Here is a 26,108-nt window from a genome sequence, read left to right on the forward strand (position 1 = left end):
TCCTAGAATCATCCACCAAAAACCCCATGAGGAAAAAATGGAGGATATGACATGACCTTGTGTTGATATTGCCTCATTAAAAACTTTATATGAGAAACCCCAAGGAAAAAAATCATAGAAAGAAAAGAGTGCAAGATGATATTTGCAACAAGTTAGTATTCAAAGAGACTCTCCCCCTGATACTTGCAAATCTCAAAGTAATTTCATAGTAATGCACTCAACACATAAGAAATATGGAGTATGGTAGACTCTATGAATATCTCAGCGAGATTATCACATTACTTAGTTTGCAAGTGTTCATATGTTCATATTACTTATGGAGTAGAACTATATTTGTGCAAAAATATTACACTAAGTGTAACTTGTCTTCATCTACACAACACAAGTTGCATTACCTTTTATAGGTAATGACTATTGATTTAATAGAATCAACAACACATAACCTCAGTATGTGATATATCATTCTGTCAAGCTATACACATTCATGTGAAGTCTTGTGCATTACAATATCAGAATGATTAGTGGAATCGACCATTAAATGTCTAATTATAGACTATTACAAAATGGTCTTTCTATATATACATTAAGCCTTCCAATGATCTGGATTTTTGGGATCTTAGAGATAACCAGAATCATTATATCCACATGATCGGATCATAGATTATATCAAGATCACATGTGCTATTTGAGATATCAAAAGATATTCTTAATTCCAATCTACCAATATTTGGTTGGACTAGCGCTGCTACTAGATAGCAAATCTTTGCAAAAATAATATCCGGCCGGGAACTTTTGCGCATTAATAGCACAGAGATAATGAACCATATGTCCTATTATCTCATCTCAATCACTATGGCATACAATAATCTTTCTCCTTTTTAGAGATGGAACAACCATAGGATACCTTCATATTGAATCGCTCAATATGATCTGGATATAGAAACTTTATACAAAAATCTTAGGAGAAGATGCTTAGATCATAAACACAAATTATTGGTTTAGTCTGTATCTTCCAACTTAAACTCCGTCTTTGATTATCACACGCTATCAATGTGTGTTCATTACTAATGGTGTCAAATTTATTGACCACCATATAAGACTATGAAGTCCAATCAAGGACATCAAAAATAAACACACGTGTAATCAACCTTGTATCCCTTAAGTTTAAGGAATACACACAAAGTCGATTGTACCAAATTCGACTTAACAGTTTTAAGCCATATATCGACTTAAGCAATACACAATATATGTTGTGTTTTATGTATGAGAGTTGGGTATGTGAATTCCTTCCCGAAAGCTTCACAAATATTCCAAACCAAGTGATCATATAAATATATGCAATCACTACATCTATCAACTATCAACTGCAAAGATAGATGCTTTTGTACTGCCAATCAAAAGATAGTATCGGAAATTTTTAACAATTATTTAGGAGAATAATTTGCACTAAAACTAAGTGCCTGGGCTTTGCGTAAACCCCTTGTGCTACTAGTCTTTGCTTTGTATCTCACCACCATATTATTCTCAATCTATTCTAGGATGAAAACACGTATGTATCCCATAGTAAAGATACCTTGAGATGTTAACTCCATAGGCTAAAACATCTCTTTCTTTGTGAGCAAGACTATCTCTGTATGTACTACTTCATTCAACAAGTTCTAATAAAAATGTTCAAAACACTCTGCCATGGTCTTATTAATTGAATGACTTGGAATGTTGTATACAATTTATTCAGAGAAATATGTGTCGACACGTGTAGCCTTTATTTCATAAAATTCTCCAGTCTATCAAGACTCAAAAAGACCATTAACGACTCATCTTGACTTTCTGAAACGAGAGTCAAGGCTTTCCGATATCCTAGCATCAGTATTAAGGTGCACCTCTGAGCTAGGTTTGTGGATGACATTCATCCACCGGGTAATAACCAATATTTACCCACAACATGTTGCCAATCATAAGTTGACCTGCATTTACTATCTTAGAAGGAAAACCTTCTATTGCTAGCAATGAATAATCCTGCTTTATGACCATACTTCTCCACCTCTTATTTATAATTAGGAGTTGAGTGGGTTTATTTGGTACCTCCACTCTTTCTGACACATACTTGCAAAGGATTAACAAATTTAAAAGATACCTTAGTAGTCAGTAAATGCATGTGGTAGTTTATTTGCAATATTTTGCAAATCAGTTCCTTGAACTCAAAATTCAGTTTATTTAGTACGTGATCCTGAGCTTGAAATGCCTTAAGCATTCTAAATATTTTCATGGCATTATATATGGTACTTCAAATTTCCCCCTAATGCCTGGAAATGCTCATTATTAAAATAAACCCAGCGTATGGGCCGTAAATAGGTCATCCCTGAGAGGTTCTAGATACTTAACGATTGACGGAGATTGAAAATCTTATGTTGATCCCAAATTTTCTGTGTGTACCCATCAATGTACGCTGTGGTGGTGAGATTGGTATGTATACAACATAACCCAATATTACGAAAATACGAAATCTTCAAGGATTCCCACGTACTAAATGCATATATAGGGGATATGTAGTTAATCATAAGTCAGGAGTGTGTAAATCTACCTGACCCCAACTCCAAGTTGGCAAATAGCAATTCTCTAATAGTGGTCCTATATTATCTTGATGTCCTTCATATAGATTCCATTTATCCCTTTGGATATTTAACTGAATTTCTAAAGCCAAAACAATTGTTTTAAGGCATATAAATTCAGCAGTGTTCAGGATAATGAGCTCACAACTTGAGCCATTATATACCAAATGCATGGTTGAGTGTGGATACTTCACACACTCTAGATCATCTTATAGATGAATCTTGACAACCATGAAATGCCTAATCTGTCAATACAATATTTGTATCGGACTCAAACATATTCTCTTTAATATGATCAAGGAATCTTAGACATTGAAATATGATTTTAAGATAAGAGGGTCTTAAAATCTGTTTCACTGTGGCACTTGTCATAACCACGCTTTTGAAAAATATGAACAATTGAATTGCTAATAATTTTTCAACTAATCCCATAGGATGGGCAAGTTGATCATTCCAAATTTGGAATGCATCGATAGTGTGAAAAATTATCTTATATGCAACATTTTGTGCGGGAATGATTGTATGCATAATACAGTCAAAATAAGACTTATCTCATTACCTAGATGCCATATCCAATATTGTCTTCTTGTGTTTCCAAACGAAAACACATTTTGGATATCTCTATAATTTGGTAAGATATGAGTCGAATTAGGACATAATTAAATATCCTTAATTGTTAACTCATATCCATAGGAAGAATGATAGTGGTAGAACAAACCAAACTATCATTGCATCGCATCAACGATGGGCAAAAATATCCCCTCTTCTTGTCATAAGAACCAGGAACATTTTGCTTACCTGATGGTAAAAAAATGTCCACTAGGCACATACCATTCCCACATTTAAATATGACAAGAATTCAATGAAATTCTCATCTAATATATAGAAATCCATAAATATTATCAAGTATCAAATTCATAATATGATACCTAAATACTTATGCGTTGACAATGAGTATTACAACATCTTTGATGTATAACGAACAACTCCTAATTGAGGTTCATGAACTTCTTCCCTTAGTCAATGGGATAAAACCAATGCTATTTTCTACTGTCCATGGGGGATAATGATACCATCCAGAGCAAGTTCATCAAACTCCTCTGAAGTCAATATCCACACATGTGACAGCCCATTGATTTAATTAATTTACATCTAAGGCAAATTAAAAATCATATGGTGATGTTGTAATCTCCAATGCAAAATTTAGGGGATCCATATCTTCACTTTGTTTTGGATAGTTGAAGGTAGTCAACAAAACTTTAAACCTCACAACAATTAGAGGTAGTCACAAGATGTGTATACCTCATAGACAATCATTATTAATATGGCACACACATAGTAGATAATCTCTATGTCTGAAACATAGAGTAGATCTCTCAGTAGTAGGCAAATAAATTGCTGCTATAGTCACGGTCTCTGGACTGATATATTCACATAAATATACCGCAGTCAATGCCTAAAACTCTACCACCTGTGTGTAACTTTTAATAATGAATAATGGTAGTCACCATAAAAGTGTACCATTCGTATATTTCCAAAACACTCATTTGGGAGAACACAATGTAGGTAATCATCAAGTTAAAATAAATATGATGTAGACCTTTCAGCAATGGGCGAATAGTCGCTGCCATAGGCACGGTCTCTGGGCTAAATAATTCAATATGAATTAATCGCAGCCAATGCCTAGAACTCCATTACTTGTGTTAGAATCCCAAATGTATCCAAGATATAGATATAACAATTTTGCATAATCCATCATTAATTAAAAAATTCTTAATTAAAAGATATGGAAAACTTACTAAGCACAAAGTGCTAAGTTGGGCAACGGCATAGTTTTTGCAAAATCATGTAGGATCAAAGCAAAAATCCACTTTCTATGTTAGCCACTCAAACGAAAATGGTTTGGCTAGCATGTTGCTTTTTGGACTAGGCTCATATGAGTCCAAAATCATCCATCTTTAATTAACTATCAATTAATTAAGAGGATCCAATTTGTTGCAACTAAAATGAATTGCCAAACACAAAACCTTTAGTGGAGTCGATGCCGATTTTCCGTCGGTGAAGATAATCCCGTTCTACTTCTCCGTCGGCAAGAACGGGTGCTCCAATGGTCCTCGATGTCATCACGTGCGTGCGTCGAGTGAAGTCTCTTGTTTCCATGGCCTTGCGTCGGTTGCAGTCATCATCCATGGATGTAGGATGTTGTCGGAGACGACGTCGCCGGCGTTTGTGCTCCTCTTCGTTGTCACCGATCTTGCCTCTCTGTGTCCTTGCTATGGATGCCGGTGGCCACCCATTCTTCTACACAAACGGCAACCTCTCGCCTTGGCTGATGATGCATGCAGTGATGATGGCAACCGGCAGCGAGTCGCCCGAAGACATGGTGTCGTAGAATCGATTCTTCTCTTCTCTTGCGCTCAGGGAAGAGCGTGCTAATAACGTGTTAAAAATAAGAGTGAATGAAAATAATTGATTCTTATTGATGGGATTGATTACATATATATATATATATATAAAAGTCCAAAGGGTATGGTGTCTCTTGGGATTAGCCTCTTCGAGTTGGTTCTTTCGAGATGGCCCTTTTGGAGTGGTCCATTTGTGATTAGTAACTTTCTGATGACATCCTAGTGATGTCATTAAATCTAATTAAATAATTATAGAAATTGATCGCTATATTAATTTTTTTCATAACAGCTACTACAGTACAGTTGGAGGGGTTGTAGCCCATGCGGGTTGGAACTGGAAACCCGTTTGGCACCGCACACCAACTTGACACGGTAGGACGATCCGCGGAAATTCTACCTTTATTTTTCGAAAAGGCGGAAATTCTACATGGGAGACGATGCCATGCCATGGCATTTGCAGTTCAAGTGACGAGCTGCGGCGAGGCCCGCAGTGAGCACCGTCCGTCCATCCAGTACTGGTGCCCAACAGTTGAGTTGGGCCGTGTGCAGCTCCCCCGGCGGCTCTGCATGCCCAATTTCCCCGCTGGCCGAGCCTGCCATGCATGCATCATCACGCGAGTTATTCTTTCAAAGAGGCCATCATGTTACTGGGCCGGCCGCAGGAGAAACGGTGCGGCCTGCTACCGCCTACCGGCGCATTCACCCGCCGCTGCCGCCGCAAGCTCCTCCGGCCGCGGGGTCCTCCCCGGTCGACCTCACCTCGACCGACACGACGACACCTCTCGTGTGCTGTGGATGGGTCAGCAGCCTGCGGCCCTCTGCACAGCACTGCGTCACTGGTCGCCGGCGCGTGCGCCGTGTCTCGTCGCGATCATTGCCCGCCGGAAAAAAGAAAACATATGTCGCGTGACGCAGGCAACTGTGCTCTGCCTGCTGCGCTGTTCGACGAGCGATCGCGTCGCGGCCCTGCCGGCCGGCCGGCGGCGCCAGAAGCGGAGACGACGACGGATCATCGGAGCAGCAGAAGAGGGTCGTCCTCGATCGGTGTCGGCTCACGCGGCGGCGCGCTGTAGCGTTCCGGACGACCTCGACCGACGTTTGCTGGCCTTTTTGTCGCTCGATCGATCATCTAACCGACGACGACGGACGAGCAAGTCGCCAAGAGCGACGTACGTGGCCGTGGTCCTCGGATTGTTCGTGACATCTATCGTGCTTTTGTGTGTGTGTGGGGGGGGGGGGGGGGGGGGGATTGAAGCATCTTGCGAGGCTACGCACAAATTCTCACACGGCGAGACAAGGAGAAAGCTGTGCTGTCAGTACGCTCACTCTGGTGGTATTGTTAGTGACATATTCAAAGCGAACATATCAGGTGTAAATCAATCTCTCCCGCAAACTATGGAAACTCCAATCTGAGTTATTGGATCAACATCCAAGGAGTACGGGGAATTGGGTAATTTTACAATCTGAATTCACCCTTGGATTGGACAATCACACTTTTGCAAATTCCCCCTCCCACCTCTCTGCGCCCCTCCCCTTGTATGTTAATCTGATGGCCCAGATTGATGTTTCCATAGTTTGTACGGAGAGGTTGGTTTGCACCTGATATGTTTTCATATTCAAAAGGCAATAATTATGTGTGCATCGGATCGGATATTCATCCAACAAAAAATAGAATCGTAATGAGCTTCGATGTGAAGGCCCGTTTAGTGTGCTCTATATAATGAGGGGTGGGACTGTGGACGGTTCGATAAACACGTGTCATAAACTCTAGCCAAGGTCTGTTAGCGGGCTCTATATAATGAGGGGTGGGACTGGGCGGTTTGATAAACACGCGCCATCCGCCGCCTCCTCTCCACTTCCCACGAAGCCCTAGCCGAGTACACAGTGCTAGCACACCGACGTTGCGGCCCGGCACGTATGGACCTTGAGGAGACGCTGCTGCGTTGTTTTGGTGCTGATGGACGGAACAAGAAGGAAGAGTCGCGAGCTGCGACCTGCTTCTTCTTCACCTATGTGCGACTATGTTAGGGCGAGTTTACCCTAACTCTTCTTCTGCTGCTTCTAGTGGTAATTAATGATACTTGATCATCTGTTTATATAAGAATTTTGATGAACGTAGTAGGATTATGAAATCACGCAAGGGGCACATGGTGGTATAGTGCGGTGTGGTACTGTAGCTCGGGGGGAGACAAAACAACGCGCAAGCAGGCATGCAAACCGACCGACCGGGCGCGGCCGGGCAGGGCCAGACGTGTTGTTTCGCGTACGTACGGTCGTCGTATTGGTACCAACACCGCCGCGGCACTGACCCGTGCATGCCCCCGCACGGTTCTGCCGTGTGTACCTCTTCTTTGCTCGCGCCGCCTGTTTACGCATGCGGGGCGCACATCTGCAAGGTTGCCAGCGCAGCAGAGTTTCTCCCTTCCCCCTGGCGTGCCGCCGTGTGGCTGAATTCTTCCCTCGCCGTGCTTCTCGCCGCCGTACAGTAGCTAGGGATGCAAGCGGGGCGGGCTCAGCCGCCAACCCGCTGGGCAAACCCGCACCGCATACCCGCAATATGCCGCATAGCAGCCCGCGAGAGTGAAACGGGCTTGCGCGGCCAGCCCGCGAGAGCCAGCGGCGCCGCAAAGCCCGCAAAAACAAACCAGAGAAGGCTTCCACCGCTTGCCTGCGCCGCCTCCGCAAGATTCACTTCCTGGCTATGGTCGGAACGACGCCGCGGCCCCCTCCTCCTCCTCCTTGCCGCCGACGCGGCCCCCTCCTCTCCTTCCTCGCAGGCGCCGCCCCGCCCCGCTTGCATCCCAGGGGACAGGGGAAGGGGAGAGAGGGCGTCCAAGCTGAGATCGAGAAGAGAGTGCACCCATGGCGTCGCCGTCTTGCGAGCCGCCGCCCGCTTGTATGCTGCTGCCACCAACCGCCGGTGAATCAACTGTTATCGGCGCTCCGTTCTCACCTCTTCTTCCCTCTTGTTGTCATCCTATCCCCCAACCCCCTCCACAAGAACAAAGAGGAGTCAGTGCAAGTGGTTGCGGCGATGGTGTGCGCCAAGTGTAAGATCTCCCTTCCTCCTCCCGGTCTAGATGATTCTCATGCTGAATTTTCAATTCCTCTTATTTTTCTGTTCATCCATAAAAGGATTTTGTTTAATTTGGGATGAAGGTTGGAAAAAGCTAGGGAAGGACGGCTGGAACAAGGGCACCAGCACAAATTACTACAAGGCACTGAGTATTACCTTTATGAAATAAATGTGTTTTCTATAATGAGGAGAAAACTGCACCATTTATTTGTGTGGTAGCAGCACAAATTTTGTGCCATATCTCTGAAGTGGTTAACATAAACTGGCTCTTTTATTTCAAAAAGAAAAAACTGTCGCTCTGACATCACATCTATTGGCTAGTGATTTTGTTATATACTATGGCTAGTAATCTTTCTTGTCTGATATATACTAGCAAATGAGTAAACATGTCAATCTTCTAGCACCAAAACGTGATTTTGTTACTAGCATCAATACTACTATGGTCTGTCTCCACTATGCACTTTTCTGATCATGCACATTGTTCTTACAGTAGTCATCTAACCGTCAGCTTGGTGTTCTGATACTGTCATTTTGAGGATCTTTTTTGTATTAAAAACAGTCTCTTGTTTGTAGGAAGGATGAAATAATATGCTGCTTGTTCATCAGTTGAGCAAGTGCAAAGAGTTTGAGTACAGAATTGTTGGCTACAAGGTGCATCAAGGGGATCTTTCCTTTGCATTTCTGATTGGGACAACAACCACCCTGTCAATGATGCCTCCTGTCTCTCACATCCGCAAGCCTGATGAGTAGAAGAAGTGCAAGCGTGGGGTTTCGATTTTATAATGAAGTTTGATAGTTTTTATGTTTGAGTCAGTGTCCTAGAATCTGGGTCATTTTCTGTGTCCATCAGTACTATACTACTATGGCACCTCTTTATGACAGAATTCATAATCTGTTTGTATCTTAGCACTGCTTCGATCATGAATGGTGTTTTCAGCTCTGTTTTTACAGTTATCTTAACTATCAGTCGAGTGTGTTGACAGTGTCATTTTTTTCTAATTTGTGTCAGTTACATCAGTTTATGCTAGTTTTATGCTGTCAAGTAAACGTGAATCAGATGACAAAAAAATTTCAGGTGTGAACTTCATCTGAAACACCCAATTTCCACCCATGTCAATTTTCGTGTGTTTTGTTGATGGGAAACAACCGGTGTCAGATGGCCCTCAAACACGAATGTCAGGTAGACAGCCTCTTTGCATTTGAGCTAGTTAACTCTGTCTAGCGCATGTGAAGTGACTATACTCATGCGGCGGTAGAAACAGCGCAGTGGCCCCGTAAATGTTCTATGCGCAAGCGGGCTGCCGCAAACTCCCGCAAAAATTATGCGGCGGCATGCGGGCAGCCGCATCTTGCGCAGGCTGCCGCAAACTCCCGCAAAAATTATGCGGCGGCATGCGGGCAGCCGCATCGCCCCGCAAAAGGCTTGCGGCTTGTGCGGACGCGGGGCGGGCAGCCGCAACCCGCCCCGCTTGCAACCCTAACAGTAGCTGGGTTACGCAGGTGCGGCACCGTAGGGAGGCTTTGCCGTCGGATTTCGCCAGCGAGTACGCGGTGGCCATCAGGCGCGGGGGCGCACGCGAGCGCCCCTGGACCCGGGGTCCATCCCATTTTTTTTTTCCACATATATGAAGATCAGACATGCTAGGGATAGTTGAGGCCCAGCCATTCAATCATGCATGCATTATTCACGCACGAGGGCCTAACGGCTGGCGTACTACGCGTAGCACGAGCGCACCGCTACTCACCACCGCCCTCGCACGTACGATCACGATCCAGGGCTACGGGAGCACGCACGCACGTACTTCACGTGAGCTAATAGGCACGTGAGCGATTCCCTTTCTGTTAGAGGAGTAGTCGTGGGCCAACTCGGCCCGGCGGCTGGCTGGCCCGGCCCGTCCGCCCCTTCGTCCCGTTCCGCCCATATTGCGCTTCTCCAGCAGCAGACCAACACGGGCCCAAACAAACTCTGCTTCGGCTCGGCCTGCTGACGCGACGAGGCAACGTCGACGCGATCGGAGCAGCAGCCAAGCCAGCAGCAACCGCGCGGGGGGTGGCTCGAACGCATTCACCAGCTGGCAGCTGCCGGTCCGGCTGGTGCGTTTTTTTTTTTTTGTATTTTTCAAAAAAAATTACAGAAATATATTTTTGGTTTCAGGTTTTACAGTTCTATACCCCTACCGCCCGGCAGGGGGGTGATAGGGACCTATATGTAAATAAAAATAAATTTATTTTGCGCAGAGATCCTTGGAGAGAGCCTGCCGCCCCCCTGCCGCCCCATCAGTTGGCGGCAGGCTCCCTCCTCAAATATAAAACTCCTCCCCTTCTCTCTGCGCCCTCATTTTCTGCCCACGAGATCCAGAGAGGGGAGAGGGAGAGAGGAGGGGTGAGGGAGGTAAAAAAACCGGCGAAGCCCTGCAGGATTTTGGATCCGAACCGCAGGTAACCAATATTTCTCAACTTTGTCATTACAGATTTTTTTATGTTTAATTTTATGATTAGTATTGTTTATTATTATAAGCACTTAGGGTTCGGATTAGTGGTTATAATTGAAGGCATAGTATATTTGTAGATATTAGATTAATTAAAATGAAATCTTTGCATGGCCAGATATGTCGAGCAAAGTGGCATTTCAAGTTCATTACGGTGACTTCTATAGAATTACTCATGATTCCTATGGAGTAAATCTATCAGCATTGGAAAGAAGACAGTACAGTCTAGATAAACCCCTAGAGAGGAGTTTTGAGTCCATACGGAAATGACTTCACAAGATGTTCAATGTGAATCCAAAGACTCATTTTCTTACGGTTCATACCTTGACTTCCTGGGAAGCTAATGTGGATTTCTGGGAGTTGACACATATAAGTAGTACGGAAGAATGGCAACATTACATGCACGCAGCTCTTGAAAGTGGGTGGCCTCTCGCAATGGTAATTCAGATTCACCAGAAGACCGCTGATTTAGGTGAAGGGTCAACACACACAACATCTGACTGCAATAAAGAGATGGAAGAGGATAAAGAAGAAGAGAACATGCAAGCTCCAGAACCAGAACCAGAACCACAAGGTTTAGCAGATGAAGGCGAGCGGATACCTGGAATTGTGGAGGACATGGAGAAAGAAGACCAGGATGCACAAATAATAGAGCAATGTGGGGACTCATCGGACGATGAGGACGATGAGCACTTCCTTGTGTTAGGTGAATGGCGTAAAGAGGGTTTTGGTAATCCAGTGGTACAAGATATTAGATGTCCGGAGTTTGAATACAGAGTGAATGAGGTCATACAAGGGACAAAGTATCGTACCATTGAGGATGTGAAGGATGCTGTGAAGCTCTGGGCTGTATCTCTGAGGAAGGAATTCAGAGTACTGAAGTCTAGCAGCAAAGAATACGAGGTGAGGTGTGCAGATAGAGACTGTACATGGCGAGTGCATGCATATAAGGGAAAGTTCAAGACACACTGGGAATGTTCAATTGTTACACCACATACTTATAGATTGACAGGTGTTGTGGGACATCATCGTAATATCACATCAATTTTCGTGGCTAAGAAGATGTATGGGGTGATTCTTGACAAAATGGATTATGAGCCTGCATTGATAATTAGGGACATTGAACAGAATTTTCAGTATGTGATCAGCTATGCAAAGGCTTGGCAAGCTAAACAAAAAGTATTTGAGATGAAGTTTGGCACTTATGAAGCATCATATGACAACCTACCTCGTATGCTTGAAGCTATTGTGCATAGAAATCCTGAAAGTGCTTTTGATACATATAGTGTACCGAGCTTGTCAGGGGGGCCAAGCATTCTGCTACGAGCTTTCTTCTGCATTGGAGCATGTGTGAGGGCATTCATTTACTGCCTTCCTGTTCTGTGTATTGACGGCACTTTCCTGACAGGGAAATATAAGGGAACAATATTGACGGCAATCGAAATTGATTACAACAAGCAGATAGTTCCCATCGCCTTTGCCTTTGTTGAGAATGAGAACACAGAAAGCTGGTACTGGTTTCTTGAACGTCTGAAGATTCACGTTGTTGCTGGAAGGCCTAATATTTGCCTTATCAGTGATAGGCATGCAGGTCTACTTGCAGCTATAAGGCAGCTCCAAGAAGTTAGTCAATCTTCACCTCCTATATGGCCAGATGTTGTCAATAGGTGGTGTGTGAGGCATATGGCTGCTAACTTTTATGAGCGGTTCAAGAATAAGGATCTGATGAATTTGTTCAAGCGATTGTGCACTCAGAATCAGCAGAGAAAGTTTGATGCTTTGTGAGGTATAATTGATGACATGAGCGCTGAATTGCTTAAGAGCCAGGCCTCATCATCCAGCAGGAGACGTTCTACAGATTCATTAGTTGGACATGCTAAACCATTTTCACAGTGGATTGATGGTGCGCCTAAAGAGAAGTGGTCACTTCTGTATGACACAGATGGGAGACGTTATGGGATCGAGACGACCAACCATGCTGAATGTTACAATATGGTAATGCGTCGTGTTCGTGGATTTCCTCTTGCTGGCATTGTTGAGTTCATCATGTATGGATGTATAAGGTATTTTCGGGAGCGATACGCATCAGCCGCTCCCTTACTTAATGATCCAGGAGTGCATTTTTGCAGAAGGGTCAATGAGTACATGGAGAAAAAAATTTGAAAAGGCTCGATTTCACTCAGTCATATCGATGGGCACAAAGGAGCAAAGATTTGAGGTATCATGCAGGGACAGGACCGGACAGGGTGTCCGCAGACAAAGGGTAATTCAAGAAGTTTTGATAACCATTGACGGGAGGGTATTCTGCCGATGTCAGAAGCCAAAGGTGCATCACTTACCATGCTCCCATATCATCGCGGCTTGTTCTGTATCTGGGTTAGATGCTGCGTCCTATGTTTCTCAATATGTCACAAAAGAAGTCGCAGCACAGACTTGGTGTTATGAGATATACGGCATCGGTATTCTAGGCCCATTCAATCAAAAAAAATCCCCATCCAATGCTCATCCCTGATGCAGCTACGAAGCGGGGCATAGGCTGACGGCAGACACGTCGGATCCGGAACAGAATGGACGAGTCCGAGGCTGGAAAGAAGAAAAAACATTGCAAATTGTGTGGAGCGGACGGTCACACTTACAAGAAGTGCCCACAGCTTTCAGTACCCACTGCTGCTGCCGAGGCTGGACCTTCCGGAAATCCGATGGATGGATCGGCTCCACCTACAAGAATTCGCCGCATTTAGTTGTGCACGTAACAGCTTGCAATGTATTTGTGTGTACGAAACTAAGTATATTATGTATTTGTCTCGAATTTGGTTGTAACGAATGAAACCTTCAATGTAATATGTTATGTGGTTTAATGAAGGACAAGTTAGGTGCGGTCAGGGTTAACGTATCCGACCGCTAACCGGTAACCGCCGGCCACCGGTTCCGGTTTACCGGACCGGTTTGGCCGGTTACCGGTAGAAACCGGTAAAATTCAAATTTGAATTCAAAAAACTCAGTTCAACCGGTTCGTACCGGTATACCGGTCGGTTTTACCGGTTTACCGGCCGGTTTGACCGGTTTGAATTCAAATCCAAATTTAAAATCGCATGTGTAACCGTTTTGGACCGGTATACCGGCCGGTTTGACCGGTTTACCGGCCGGTTAGACCGGTTTATCAAGTGGGCCTTAATGGGCCGTCTCATTTTTTTCTTTTTCTTTTTTGTTTTAACTTTAAATGCCTGAAAAGTATGTTAAACGAATGAATTTTGGAGAAAATTTGACACCATTAGATTCGTTGCACCTTGAAGTATTTTTAGGAATTTTTTGGGATTTTTTCATTTTTTTGAATTCAAATTTAAATTTTGAATTTGGACCGGTTTCATACCGGACCGAACCGGAACCGGACCGGACCGGACCGGTTACCGACGGTTCGGTTAACCCTGGGTGCGGTAGGAGTTAGCGGCCGAGATCCTGCCGACGATGATGATGACTACACGCTCGAATAGCTCAAAATAGGAACCATAGTGTATCTAGCTGCGAGTACGAGATCACAGGTTGCCACTGCTCAGCACGGCGATCACGGGTTTCCCAAATGTCGCATTCTTTCCCCAAACATATGTGACAAAAGACGACAACCCAATAGCAGTGCCCTTCCACCATTTCAAAACGATGTGACAACACGGCAACCACACCAGCTCACCTTCAAAGCAATCTCTCTGGCGAGGACGGCGGACCTGTCATTCTACAGCGAAGGTCTGTGGCGTGTAGTGGGGAAGGCGGCATCTAGGCGCGATCGACCGAGTGGCAGCAATGCAGTGCTGTGAGTCAGCATGCACAGAGATGCATCGAGTAGTCATTTCGAGAATCGAATCTAGCCTTTTCAGTGTTAGGTCATCTAGCCTCTTCACTGTGTTGTCATGTAGGCTTTTTAGGTACATTTACACTCCACACTCCGGGTATCAGACCATTGTGCGCCTATAAATACTCCGAAGTTTGTGAACTCCCAGCACCACTCAAACACCAAAGCTCATTGTATACCCAATGTCTGGAGGTGGGTCTAGCGGGAAGAATTACTAAGGTTTTGGAAAAGGAAAAGGGGGAAGAAAGGGAGACCCCATAATATGGGAGGGGCCTCTTGGACCTGATTCCTTTCCGGAACCAGTGTTTGAGTTTCCGCCACAGCAAAAGAGTGAATTTACCAATGAAACTCCTCTTCGACAATACGATAACCGTAGAGAACTGTGGCCAAAATGCAGACATGATGAGGACTGCTTAGTGCAGATGTGCACCGACGGGATGGATGGTGGTCGGCGTTTCTTTAAATGTCCACACGCATGGGTAATACTCGGTTGTTTCATTTCTTTTTCTTCAATGAGACACCTTACATGAAATTTGTTTTGCAGTCTTCCGATGCTCCAGAAAACTGTGGTTTTACTAGGTGGATCGATCCTGCACCAATTGATTCTGTTCAGGAGTTCATCGAGTACCTCCAGATAAAGATCTTTGATTTGGAATGCAAGGTGAACCATTATGAGGAAGTGAGCGAGGGTAACAAAGACGACGAAGTTGATGATACCAGCAATGCTGTCGGCTCACAGGAGGAACCATGCACTATTCCTTACTGCAACTGCCCTTGTCACAAGAAGAAGGGCCCTACGCCTCCGGCACCACCGCCTGCACCACCTGCAATGAGTGGATACTGCGGAGAAGGCTCAACGCAGTTTGCTACGTGGGGGTACGGCTACTAGGACTACCCTAGTGCTAGTGACATGCTTCATCGTTGTGTTTGTTCTGTTTTTTTTTTAAATTACCAAAGGCATCTTAGGTTAGTCCGGAATCTGTTTACCGTAGTTTGCAACGGGTTCTGCCATGCCACTGCATGTGTGATGTGTGTTTCATTGTCGTTGTATTATGATGTTTGTATCTGATGTTTGTATCTCTGATGTTTATTTGTAATGAGATAGCTGTGGATCGCTTATTTATACACTTCAACGTTCGCCTCTTATCACTCTCGTATTTTCCATTACATACAATAGATGGTATGTTTATACTTCGATGCTCCATTACGACTAAGTACGATTCAAACTCGACATTATGTACATGTCCAGTGAATGCAAAGTTAGGTACGAGACATACATACAAATATAATACAACATTAACAATACTAAATGCGCATACATCTTAAACCGATGAACATCATATGTTACAGATCATGACATGAAATCATCTAGGTCGTCATCCCAGTTGACAGATGGTGGTGCTGCAGGTGGTGTAGTATGGCTCGACGAACCTCTTGCCTTTCCCTTTCTCTCTTTTTTGGATTTACGTTCATGTACAGGGGGAGGAACATCATGTGTTGAAGGCCATGGTTTGGGGGGCATGAAGTCATCCATGTCGTCATCCCAATTAACACAAGTTTGTGCTGCAGGTGGTGCAACATGACTTGATGAACCTCTTGTCTTTCCCTTTGTCTCTTTTCTGATTCTAGGTTCATGTAAAGGGGGAGGAACATCATGTGTTGGAGGCCATGGTTTCGGGGGCATGAAGTCATCCATGTCGTCATCCCAGTTAACACAAGTTGGTGGTTGAGGTGCTGCATCATGACTCGATAAACCTCCGGACATCTGTTCTTGCGCAGGCCAAGTACTATTACCCGAAGATCTTATCCACCTCCTTCGTCTAGTTTGCGGCATAAGTCCACCAAAGATACATACCAATTTACGGAAATTTGGTATCGATTTGTTAATCAACTCCGTGTCCTCGGGGTAATCCTAACATATAATTACACAATAATTTTACTATTTCGTAAATATGGATTACAAATAACGGACGTGATTAGAACTAAATAAGAGTTACCTTAATGTGCATCTCATACACTTCTGGCCGCATCCATATCTTACAATTAGTTTGTAAGAATCCAATAACATAAGGATGATTCGCTAGTTCACATACCCTCATGTATATCTTCCGACGTTTAAGCAGGTGTTCCTTTAAATCTTGCATTGTAATACCTCGAAACAATGTCAAATCTTTAAACTCAACTAATTTGGACAACACCATCTCTATCGTACCATCCGCTAATGGATCCAACTTCTTACTGATTACAAGATGTGTCATGATGTCAAGAAATATACTAGATTTTTCTTCGGTCCATGAAAATCCAACAGAATTGGAGGCATCCATTGCCTTATGCTACAATAATAATAAGGTACTGTCATTCTAAGTTTACTATTCTATATTTCAATATACTATGCCTTCAATTATAACCACTAATCCGAACCCTAAGTGCTTACAATAATAAAAAATACTAATCATAAAATTAAACATACAAAAAAAATCTGAAATGACAAAGTTGAGAAATATTGGTTACCTGCGGTTCGGATCCAAAATTCTGCAGGGCTTCGCCGATTTTTTTACCTCCCTCACCCATCCTCTCTCCCTCTCCCCTCTCTGGATCTCGTGGGCAGAAAATGAGGGCGCAGAGGGAAGAGGCGGAGTTTTAGATTTGATGAGGAAGCCTGCCGCCCCCCCTGCCGGGCGGCAGGCCCCCTGCTGCCAACTGGTGGGGCGGCAGGGGGCCTGCCGCCCGGCAGGGGGGCGGCAGGCTCCCTCCAAAGACCTCTGCGTAAAATAAATTTATTTTTATTTACATATATGTCCCTACCGCCTCTCTGCCGGGCGGTAGGGGTACAGAACTGTAAAATCTGAAACCAAAAATATATTTCTGTAATTTTTTTTTGAAAAATAAAAAAATAAAAAAAACGCCCGGCTGGTGGACTCGGGCGTGGGCTTCCGTCCTGGCCAGTTGCGTTTCGCGGAGGCCTCGCGGGGAATCTCGACACGTGCTTTGCAGGGGGCGCAGCACTCTACCAGTCGCATCGAGCGCGAAGCTATGACCGTAGACCTGAACATCCAGACTCCAATGCCAGAGCAGGACCAGCGCGCACGGCTCTGGCTTATCATGCTGCAAAACACGAGGGGGTCTTACCCAAAAAAAAAAAAAAACACGAGGGGGTCATGCTATCGCTAGCCATATAGATCACGCGCGTCGGATCTACGCCTGGAGCCCTGGATGCCACGATCAAGCAACGCCAAGGTATGCCCGTGGCCACCCAAGGAGGCAGCAACGGGGATGCGCCTACAACCACTTGGAGCGACGCGTAGTCTGATGCCGTTGCAGAGCCAAACAGGTCGCGCGGTCACGGATGCAGAGTCTCGACCGTGCAACCTGACCTCTACCTAACGAGGGCATCGTGCAGCGCCCAGGGCTGCAACGCTGCGCGCCAGTACGATCGATTCAGGCTACGTGCCGTAGTAGTAGGCAGGCAAGGACTCCACAGTTTACAACACGTGAAGGATCCGCTCCTTCGAACGGCAAGGGGCATGGGTACAATGCACACCGGCGCATCCTCTGCGACCGGCAGGCGTACTGCTTCACAATTCAGAGGTCAGACCACGTACTTGTACTCATGTACCGCACACATGCGGCACCTGCGTTAGTTTCCCAAGGGAACAGTCGGGGCGAGAGCCGAAAGCCATGTGACCATGCATCCATCCAGTGTCGGCCAACTTCATATTGCTTCAATTTCAATCCATGGCCTGGATCCTGCAACCGGAACTCAGCTACGCAATGTGCTGGATTCAGATAATAACCACCGACCAACGGTTTCGTGGCATTCATGCTGATGGAATGAAAACATAGCAGCTGCAATGAGTACTTATAACATAGAAAAGGCCGTGCGCAGTCAAATCACAGCAACAATTTAAATACAAGCATCTCAAGTCTCAAACTAAATCGACAACTGGATTTCGTGATTCGAGAACCACCATCACGCTGCAGCTAGCTCCCATTGCAGGTGCACTACAGCAGCCCTCCCTTAACACAACTCGAACTTTATTCCAAGCTAATCCATCAAAGAGGTTATTCATCAACTTCATTCGACTCGAGCACATCAACAACTGATCACAACAGAGTTCTAACGACCAAGTCACGACGCAAGAAAGCCCTTACACCGAGAGTCTCCACAAGACCCAACAAACATTGCAATTCCGCTTCGCAGCGGAGAAACACAAACAGAGATGCAGCAGTTTCTTCGTTCTGAGCTTAGCCTTCCACAGGCTTCAGATTGGCTTATTGAAAGGTCATGCAATCAAGCCCGCTCCACCATATATTCGATGAGAGGTTTCTGCAGCCTCTCCACGCTTCCCTCTGTTATGGTGAGCCTCCGTGCTACTTTCATGAAGTCACTGTCACGCAAAAAGAACTTAAGATACATTGTGCATGCCTTTTTTATGCAACAAAGATATCGTATGCTAGTATAGACTATAGAGTAGACAACGCTCCAATGGTAAATAAAAGCTCAAGATATTAACGGCTGGCTCACCTGAATGGTTCTTCACCGGTATGCTTGACAGCACCAGCAGCGTCGCGGTAACGGAGATGGCTCATTATTTCTGCTTTCTCGATTCCAAACATGTCAGCTAACTGACCATACAGCTCTTCATAAGATCCAAAGACAGACAAATCGATGGTCCGACCAACATCCTCTGATTCCATAAATACCTTGCAATGCCCGACTTCTAACCCAAGGTCTGAAGCCTCGCGACCTTGAGATGGGAAACCAATGCAGATTGATGAACCAGAACCGTCAGATACATTTCCTGTCTTCTGTGCATTGCCATCAGATGAACTGTTTCCAGTAACCTCAGGGGAGAATGTTTCCCTTGAACCTCCAGAATTCATCTGCTGCTCGGTTAGGATAGGCTTTCCAAACAGCATTATATGGGGTTTCTTTCTGTCATCAGATTTCTCTGTGCCATGTGGTGTGCCAATTGTCAACAAGCAAGAGACACTCTCTTTGACTGGTGCACTGGTGATCATGAAACCTTTGGATATGTGCGATTGCGGAGTGATCGCTTCAAATCGGTTAAAACCGCCGCCTTGGAACAGACCGAGGTGCAGCTTGTTAAGCTGGTGGTCTGTTAGGGGTAAACCAAATTGAGCATGCCTGGCTACCTGTATGCCTGCAGGAGCGTTGCCCGGGAAACAGCAAATGGGGCTGTTGCTTGGACCAAGTGGGTTGCCGTGGAAAATTGGATTCAACAGCTGACTGTCAAACGGAAAGTCAGGATGTTGAGGCACCCGCAACTTCTTTCTAGGTGGAGAAAATGGTCCCAGGTGAATCGGTGGAATGCTTGATACAAGCTCCACTAGCCATGGGTTGACACATTTCACATTCTGCAGTAAGTCTGGTTCATCCCATGTCACCTGCAACAAATTTGCAACTCTGTGAATGGGCAAAAGGACACAGTGCAGAAACTGAAAATAAATGCTGGTACTTGCAGAGCTTAAATGGACAAAACAAACACCAAAAAATAAATAGTTATGACAATTTCACAAGTAAACTTTACAGTTGAAAAGTAAATTCTTTCTACATCTGTTATAATTGATAACATCAGAGACAACAGGAATGAGTTGGTGAGCTTCCAATGTCTCACTTAACACTACTAGCAGACAGGTCCCTTCGTATTCCTACATTGCATGTCAATCTATTTATCAAGGCAATTCCAAGAAAACCAAACAGACTATAGTAAAAAGAGACAGAGAACAAGCATGTAGCACATTCAAGTTAAACTAATGCTAGATCAATCTAATTACTAGTACATCTAAATCTCTTTCTCAAGGTACAAATGTACAATGCTAGGCTGCAATTAAGGATCAACTAGCAATCTTTTAAGGCACTAATCATATAGCCAAATGTAAGGTATGACCATTAACTCGGAAAAAGGACCAATTGATTCAGGAGCCGAGGACTGAGATTCTTTTTTTTTTGAGGGACAGGACTGAGATTCTACTGATGCATAAATCGATGTTTGTTGGAAGTATGTGATTGTATATTAGTTCGCTCCCCACATTTTGATTTCAGCTAGACACATGTAAATCAGATCATGTTTGTAAGAGAGGATCCATAAACGTATCAAACAAAACCTCCAAAGTTTCCTAATGCCTCTGGAATCCAGATGCCAACAACATGACACTTATCAGCTTTTAAAGTGTGCGGAGACAGATACAAAGCTTAGTAGCTAAAAGATGCTGCAAACTGAATCTGTCATCTATGATGATAGGATACATTAGTAAATGAGAAATAAAGAGGTAGAAGATGACGGCACCGATCTCAGTTCTCGCTTCTCAATGGCCAGAAGAGACTGTTAAAACATACTAACAATTTGAAGACAATACGTTCCAGATGAGAAATCAACTGGATCAAACAGATGGTGCAGTTCATCATAGGTTAAGTGGGTTTTACGTCGAAAGGATGGCAAAAGCCTTGCCATATATATTATTAGAAGTAGAAGAAGAAGCATGACCAAGTTTATAGGGAAAACCGGGACCAAAAACCATACAATTAATGTGGATGGCATCGCACTACACCACAGCATGTAGCCCAACTCCTGCAACTCAACACTAGAAAAACACTACAGAGCACCCCTAGCCACTGAAAAAAAAGCTAGATCAAACCAGAAAAAGGCTGAGAAGCAACAAAATCATAAAGGGCCTACAGACTGCAAACTAATACTAGGGTAGTAGAAACAAGTTACTGCTAAGGTTTTATGGTTAGAACTGTGCCCAACTTGTTCCCATCCTAGTCTAACACAACTGGACACAACCAGACGTCCAGTTTCATGATTAAACTTTTGTCCAGTAATCTAAAGACTTTTGGATGCTTCATGTGGGCTACAAACGTGTGAGCATCATACCCTGTGTACTGGTCATATGTCAGATACACCTAGTACCAGGCAAAGATCACCTTTGAGCAAGCTATGCATATTCCATATTTACACTGTATTAATAGTTCCACAAGAGCCATTAATTTTCACAGTGCATGAAACATAGATACCAGAACAAAACACTAGTAACCCAATCAAGAAGTAAGTTGAAAAGCAGTACACATCATTAAATAATGCAGTATGGCATAGATGTACGGGCAATATGAGTTAGTAAGTGGAACCTGAAGAAGCCTCCACGGTGAATTTGACCAACGGATTGGATCAGCAACCTGAACAGAAGATATTGTCCCCATAAACCAGCTGATCCTTGACGAATCCTCTGTCTCAAATGCCATCTTGAACCTCATCCCTGGGCACCACTGATTCCTCATCGCGTTCTGCACTGATGCAGCCTTCACAACAAACTCTGGTGTGCTAGCCCTCGGGTAGTACACCACCTCAAATGGTTGCCCGCCCGCCGCCAGGCTTGCGGCCTCAACGACATCTGCGATCTTCACCTTCCCCTTGCCTCTCATGTACCCGGCAGGCCCCTTCATCATCTTGCTCTCCTCATCCTTCAAGAACGCCGAGAAGGCCCCGTACCCCGGGGCGTTCCAGCCGGACATGCACTCCATGCCACCGCAGGACACCCGCTTGGCACGGCGAATCCCGACGCAGAGCTCGCCATGCTCGGTGCGCAGGAAGACGATGGAGTCCCCCGCGACGAGCTTCTTCTGGTTGACGAAGGTGCTCCAGCCCGTGGTGAGCAAATGCCGGCGCGGCGTGCCCCGGTAAATGTGGCGGAACTTCCAGACCTCCCCGTGCACGTCCTTGGCGAGCACCGTCTGCACGGGCGGGTCGGCCCGGTAGTCGAGCTTGGGGAAGATGGTCTCGGCGCAGTAGCGCGGTACCGAGAAGCCGCCGCCGTTGTTGGCGTCGGACTGCGTGAGCGTCTTGGCGAAGGAGGACAGCTTCTCCCGGGCGTAGGCGGGGTCGCCGCCGAGCTCGTCGGGGCCCCGGAAGCCCGCCTCGGCGGGCGGGACCGGTACGAGGCGGATCTTGGCGAACACCTCGTCCGTCTCCGGATCGGCCAGGAAGCGCACCCCGGCGACGCAGCAGAGCACGAGCGGCGGGAGCCCGCGCGCCCCGGCGGCGGCAGCGAGCTCCGCCGCCCCGCCGCCGTGCGCGTGCTCCGCGTGGCCCTGCGGGAAGTAGTAGACCCGGGAGCGCACGGGGGGCATCTGCACCATGCCGCCGGCGCACGCGTGCCACAGCTGCGGGTCAAGGCACCTCTCGTCGCCCGCCGCCTCCTTCATAGCCTCCGCCTCCTCCTCCGTCGCCTTCCCCCTCCACGGCCGCCAAATGCGATCACTGTCCGCCAGAGCAACCTGCCACGTCCCCCATTAATCGCACTGGCACAAGCGAGAGCGAGCACGAAACCACCCCACGCAACCCGCGGAAACGAAAAGCAAGCAACTGGAGCGGAGCGGCCGAAAGCAACAGCGCCCGATACCTCCTCCGCCGCCCGCGCGCATGCCTTCCAACTGGCAGATCGTGGGGGCCGGCCGCAACCGCTGCTCCGGGCGAGAGAGAGAGAGAGAGACGTTGGCGCCTGGCAAAGCTGGGGGAGGAAAAATCTACATCAGGAGGGCCGGCACCCACCCAGAGCTTCGGTTGCCGGAGGCGCCCCCCCCCCCCCCCCCCCCCCCAGCGAACGAAGCGAAACTCTTCCCGGCGGCGAGGCGAGGTGGGCGGCGGCGGTGGCGTGCGCGCGGCGCTGCTACAGCGGCACACAACAGTGGGTTCGAATTATGGCGAGGAGGGCCTCGGGCGCCTCTCTCCTTGTTGGTGATGAGTGCCGCCCGGCTCCGCTCCGCCCCGCCCCGCCCGCCTCGCTGCGGGCAGTGGCGCAGGCACAGGCACCCGGCCCAGTGGAGGCGCGGGCCCACCGGATCCGCCGCGCCCGCGCGAACAGCGAACAGCGAACAGCGCGGCACGAGGCGGGGGACACCTACCCCCTCCGCCCCGGGGGAGGGCATGACACGTGGGGCCGAGCGCGCGCGGGGCCCCGCCTGCCGGCGAGCGGATTTTCTGCTGTCGGTGGGGTGCGGTAGTAAATGATGGGGTAGTGAGCATAGTGACCCGCCTGACCGGGACTCCGTTCCGTTTTTGCCGGCCGTGTGATCGTGTCTCCGTTTGAACTCACTCGTCCCAAGCGGGCCGGTTTAATTTACCAGTCCAACACCCTCTCCTGGTTTATCTCAACAAATCCACAGACTATTCGGTAGCTGTTGGATCTCAAGACGGTTTCACACATCGCCCTCTAGCTTTGCTACTGTTTTCTTGGGCCAGTGGAAACTCCTACGAAATTTCTGCGATCCAAACATTTGCGTAGTCCATAGTTTTATCCTAGGATCTGAAACTAGCTGTGTGAAACCTGACACTTTCAGGACCCCTGCGATGAAGAGCACACACCACGCACACACCTACTACTCCCGGGCGCGTGCAGTAGTATGTGTAGAGAGCTCACGCCTTTGCGATCTCTGGAACAAGCAACCCGTGACCCGAAACGGACCGGACCGGATCATGTGGCTTGTCCGTCGGCCTCCCAACTCCCTCCGCACTGATCTTCCAGCGCGGACGAACACGAACGGAGTGCCGACTTGCCGAAGCACGAGGATGGGGTGGGCCAGCGCGGTCTGGGTCTGGCTCGGATTTGCGATCGCTTAGCTTACCTAGTTTCCTTTTTTTTTAAAAAACATTTTCGTTTTCGCCGATCCTTGTGTGGACAACGCCACAAGACGCAGCAGTGGAGCTGGAAGGACCAGCACACGAACTCCACTGTGCGCGTGTCCCGCTGGTCCCGGCCCGGCCGCTACCTCCGGATCGACCAGCAGCAGCAGCAGCAAAAAGGGCTCGCCTTGCATCGGCACGTGAAGATGTTCCTGCGGCGGCAAAGATTTGTCGTAGAAAACGACGGCGGCGTGCGTAGTGAAACTGCCGGTGGTGTTAGCAGTAGCAGTAGCAGCAGCGCGCGTCCGTCCCGTGTCCCGTCGTCCGGCCGGGCCGCACCACCAACAACAAGATCGGTCGCGCCGCCGCCGCCGGATCCAGCGGAGGCGCCGTGCGCGGGGGGCCTACGGTTCGGGCACTCGGCGACGCCGCGCGGCGCGCGCGCGCGCACCCAGGCCGCTCGTGCGTGGGTGCGTGGCCGACGGCCGTGTCCCCCGGCGGCAGCTGCGTGCGTGCCCGGCCCGGTTCGCGACGAAGGCTTTTCCGTCCTTCTCACTCCTGATCGAGCGAGCGATCGCCAAACCTGGCTAGGCACGCGCGGCCCCGTCTCCGGCGACGGATAGGGAACCGGAAAGGGAAGTGCAGCGACCTCTCGCCATCGTTGTCGCGTCTTCATTGGTTCCGTGGGTGCGCAAGCAACCGGCGCCTCTACGGGTAACAGAACGGGCCAGATGGGTCGGGCCGAATCCCGGGGTACTGTAGCTCAGCTGCGGTAGCGCCGAAAAAATACTGTAGCGTCGGGAGTATAGTCCCAGACTGGAAGTTGAGAGAGGGACGAGCCAGCTTAAATATCAGGCCCAGAGTTGTTGAATAACTCCGGTTGCAATTTTTTGCGCGAAGCGAGGACGAAAGCGCAAGAGAGTTATTTAGCAGGTGTGATTTACTCAACCTGCAGAGTAGATCTTAGCCGTTACCCGGGTCGGGCTGTCACAGTGGTATCAGAGCCGACTCTCGCGGTTTCACGCCACATACGGGCATAAGTGTGCGGGCATGAGCACGGGCGCGTGGTCGCAGATGCCACCGGTATGTGGGCGGGCGCGTGTGGGCACAGATGCCTGGCACAGGGACCGTTGGCACTGAACGCACGGACGTGGTATATGGGACCGTTAGCACTAGACGTATGGGATGTGGCCAAAAGAGGAGATCCTGGTGGTATTTAAGTTGGTTCGATGATTCGACGGGGCGTCGAATCCTAAAGGGTGGGTGATTGTAACAGAACGGGCCAGATGGGCCGGGCCGAATCCCGGGTTACTGTAGCTCGGCTACTGTAGCGCGAAAAAAATACTGTATCGCCGGGAGTATAGTCCCAGACTGGAAGTTGAGAGAGGGACGAGCCAGCTTAAATACCAGGCCCAGGGTAGTTGAATAACTCCGGTTGCAACCTTTTGCGCGAAGCGAGAACGAAAGCGCAAGAGAGTTATTTAGCGGGTGTGATTTACTCAACGTGCAGAGTAGATCTTAGCCGTTACCCGGGTCGGGCTGTCACACTACGTCTCCGTACTTCGTATTTCGTCGTCTTGCACGCTGAGGGCCTCTCTCTCCGCGATGCTGAGTTTACAGGCGACCGTGAGTCTCCAAACTCACGGTCGATCCACACCGTCTAAGAGACAGAGTATATCCCGTTTATGTTTTTTCCTTCCCCCTTCCCCTTCCTCTCTCCCGTCCCCCTTTACCCTTCCTCCTCCCAGTGCTCCATGGCGCTTTACCCTTCCTCCTCCCCTTCCAGTGCTCCATGGCGGGCGCCCGGCGGCGGGGAGGCGGGGCGGGCTCGGCGGAGGCGGCGCGGCGGGGCGGCGCGACTGCGCCGGCGGCGGGGAGGCGTGGCGGGCCGGTGCGGCGGGGAGGCGAGGCGGCGCAGCCGGGCCGGCGCCGGGGAGGCGCGGCGCTCGGCCCCGGCGGAGGAGGCGGCGAGCTCCAGGTAGTTTTTTTTATTTAAAAATTTTAACAAATTTTTTTTTTATCCGAGATTTTTTTATTTTGGATG

General features: G+C 47.5%; 2 protein-coding genes across 3 annotated transcripts; one reads left to right on the plus strand and one right to left on the minus strand.

Moving 5' to 3' along the window:
* The first annotated feature begins 7,709 nt into the window (after positions 1-7,709).
* LOC120650755 lies at positions 7,710-9,075 on the plus strand. The gene is made up of 3 exons (XM_039928001.1): positions 7,710-8,064; positions 8,174-8,232; positions 8,664-9,075. The coding sequence occupies exons 1-3, from the start codon at positions 7,716-7,718 to the stop codon at positions 8,670-8,672; spliced, it is 417 nt and encodes a 138-aa protein (XP_039783935.1). The 5' UTR covers positions 7,710-7,715; the 3' UTR covers positions 8,673-9,075.
* A 9,188-nt stretch (positions 9,076-18,263) lies between these two features.
* Positions 18,264-23,189, minus strand: LOC120650756 (auxin response factor 22-like). 2 transcript variants are annotated; one of them, XM_039928002.1, is made up of 4 exons: positions 22,845-23,189; positions 21,574-22,719; positions 18,949-19,832; positions 18,264-18,811 (listed from the first exon to the last, which is right to left on the minus strand). In XM_039928002.1, exons 2-4 carry the CDS (start codon positions 22,645-22,647, stop codon positions 18,715-18,717), a joined length of 2,055 nt encoding a protein of 684 aa, XP_039783936.1. In that variant the 5' UTR covers positions 22,648-22,719; positions 22,845-23,189; the 3' UTR covers positions 18,264-18,714. The 2 variants fall into 2 exon arrangements, with proteins under 2 accessions (XP_039783936.1, XP_039783938.1); XM_039928004.1 differs by having other exon boundaries at positions 22,848-23,032.
* Between the last annotated feature and the right edge of the window lie 2,919 nt (positions 23,190-26,108).

This window comes from Panicum virgatum, chromosome 9K (genome assembly GCF_016808335.1).
Source record: "Panicum virgatum strain AP13 chromosome 9K, P.virgatum_v5, whole genome shotgun sequence".
Taxonomy (NCBI): domain Eukaryota; kingdom Viridiplantae; phylum Streptophyta; class Magnoliopsida; order Poales; family Poaceae; genus Panicum; species Panicum virgatum.

Excerpts from the sequence above, each read along its gene's own strand:
- LOC120650755 (XM_039928001.1), top strand. The coding sequence starts at position 7,716 with ATGGTCGGAACGACGCCGCGGCCCCCTCCTCCTCCTCCTTGCCGCCGA. Across the intron at positions 8,065-8,173 it reads GGCGATGGTGTGCGCCAAGT|GTTGGAAAAAGCTAGGGAAG; the intron begins GTAAGATCTCCC and ends TTTGGGATGAAG.
- LOC120650756 (XM_039928002.1), bottom strand. The coding sequence starts at position 22,647 with ATGAAGGAGGCGGCGGGCGACGAGAGGTGCCTTGACCCGCAGCTGTGG. Across the intron at positions 19,833-21,573 it reads CACCGTGGAGGCTTCTTCAG|GTGACATGGGATGAACCAGA; the intron begins GTTCCACTTACT and ends AATTTGTTGCAG. Across the intron at positions 18,812-18,948 it reads ACCGGTGAAGAACCATTCAG|TGACTTCATGAAAGTAGCAC; the intron begins GTGAGCCAGCCG and ends TTTGCGTGACAG.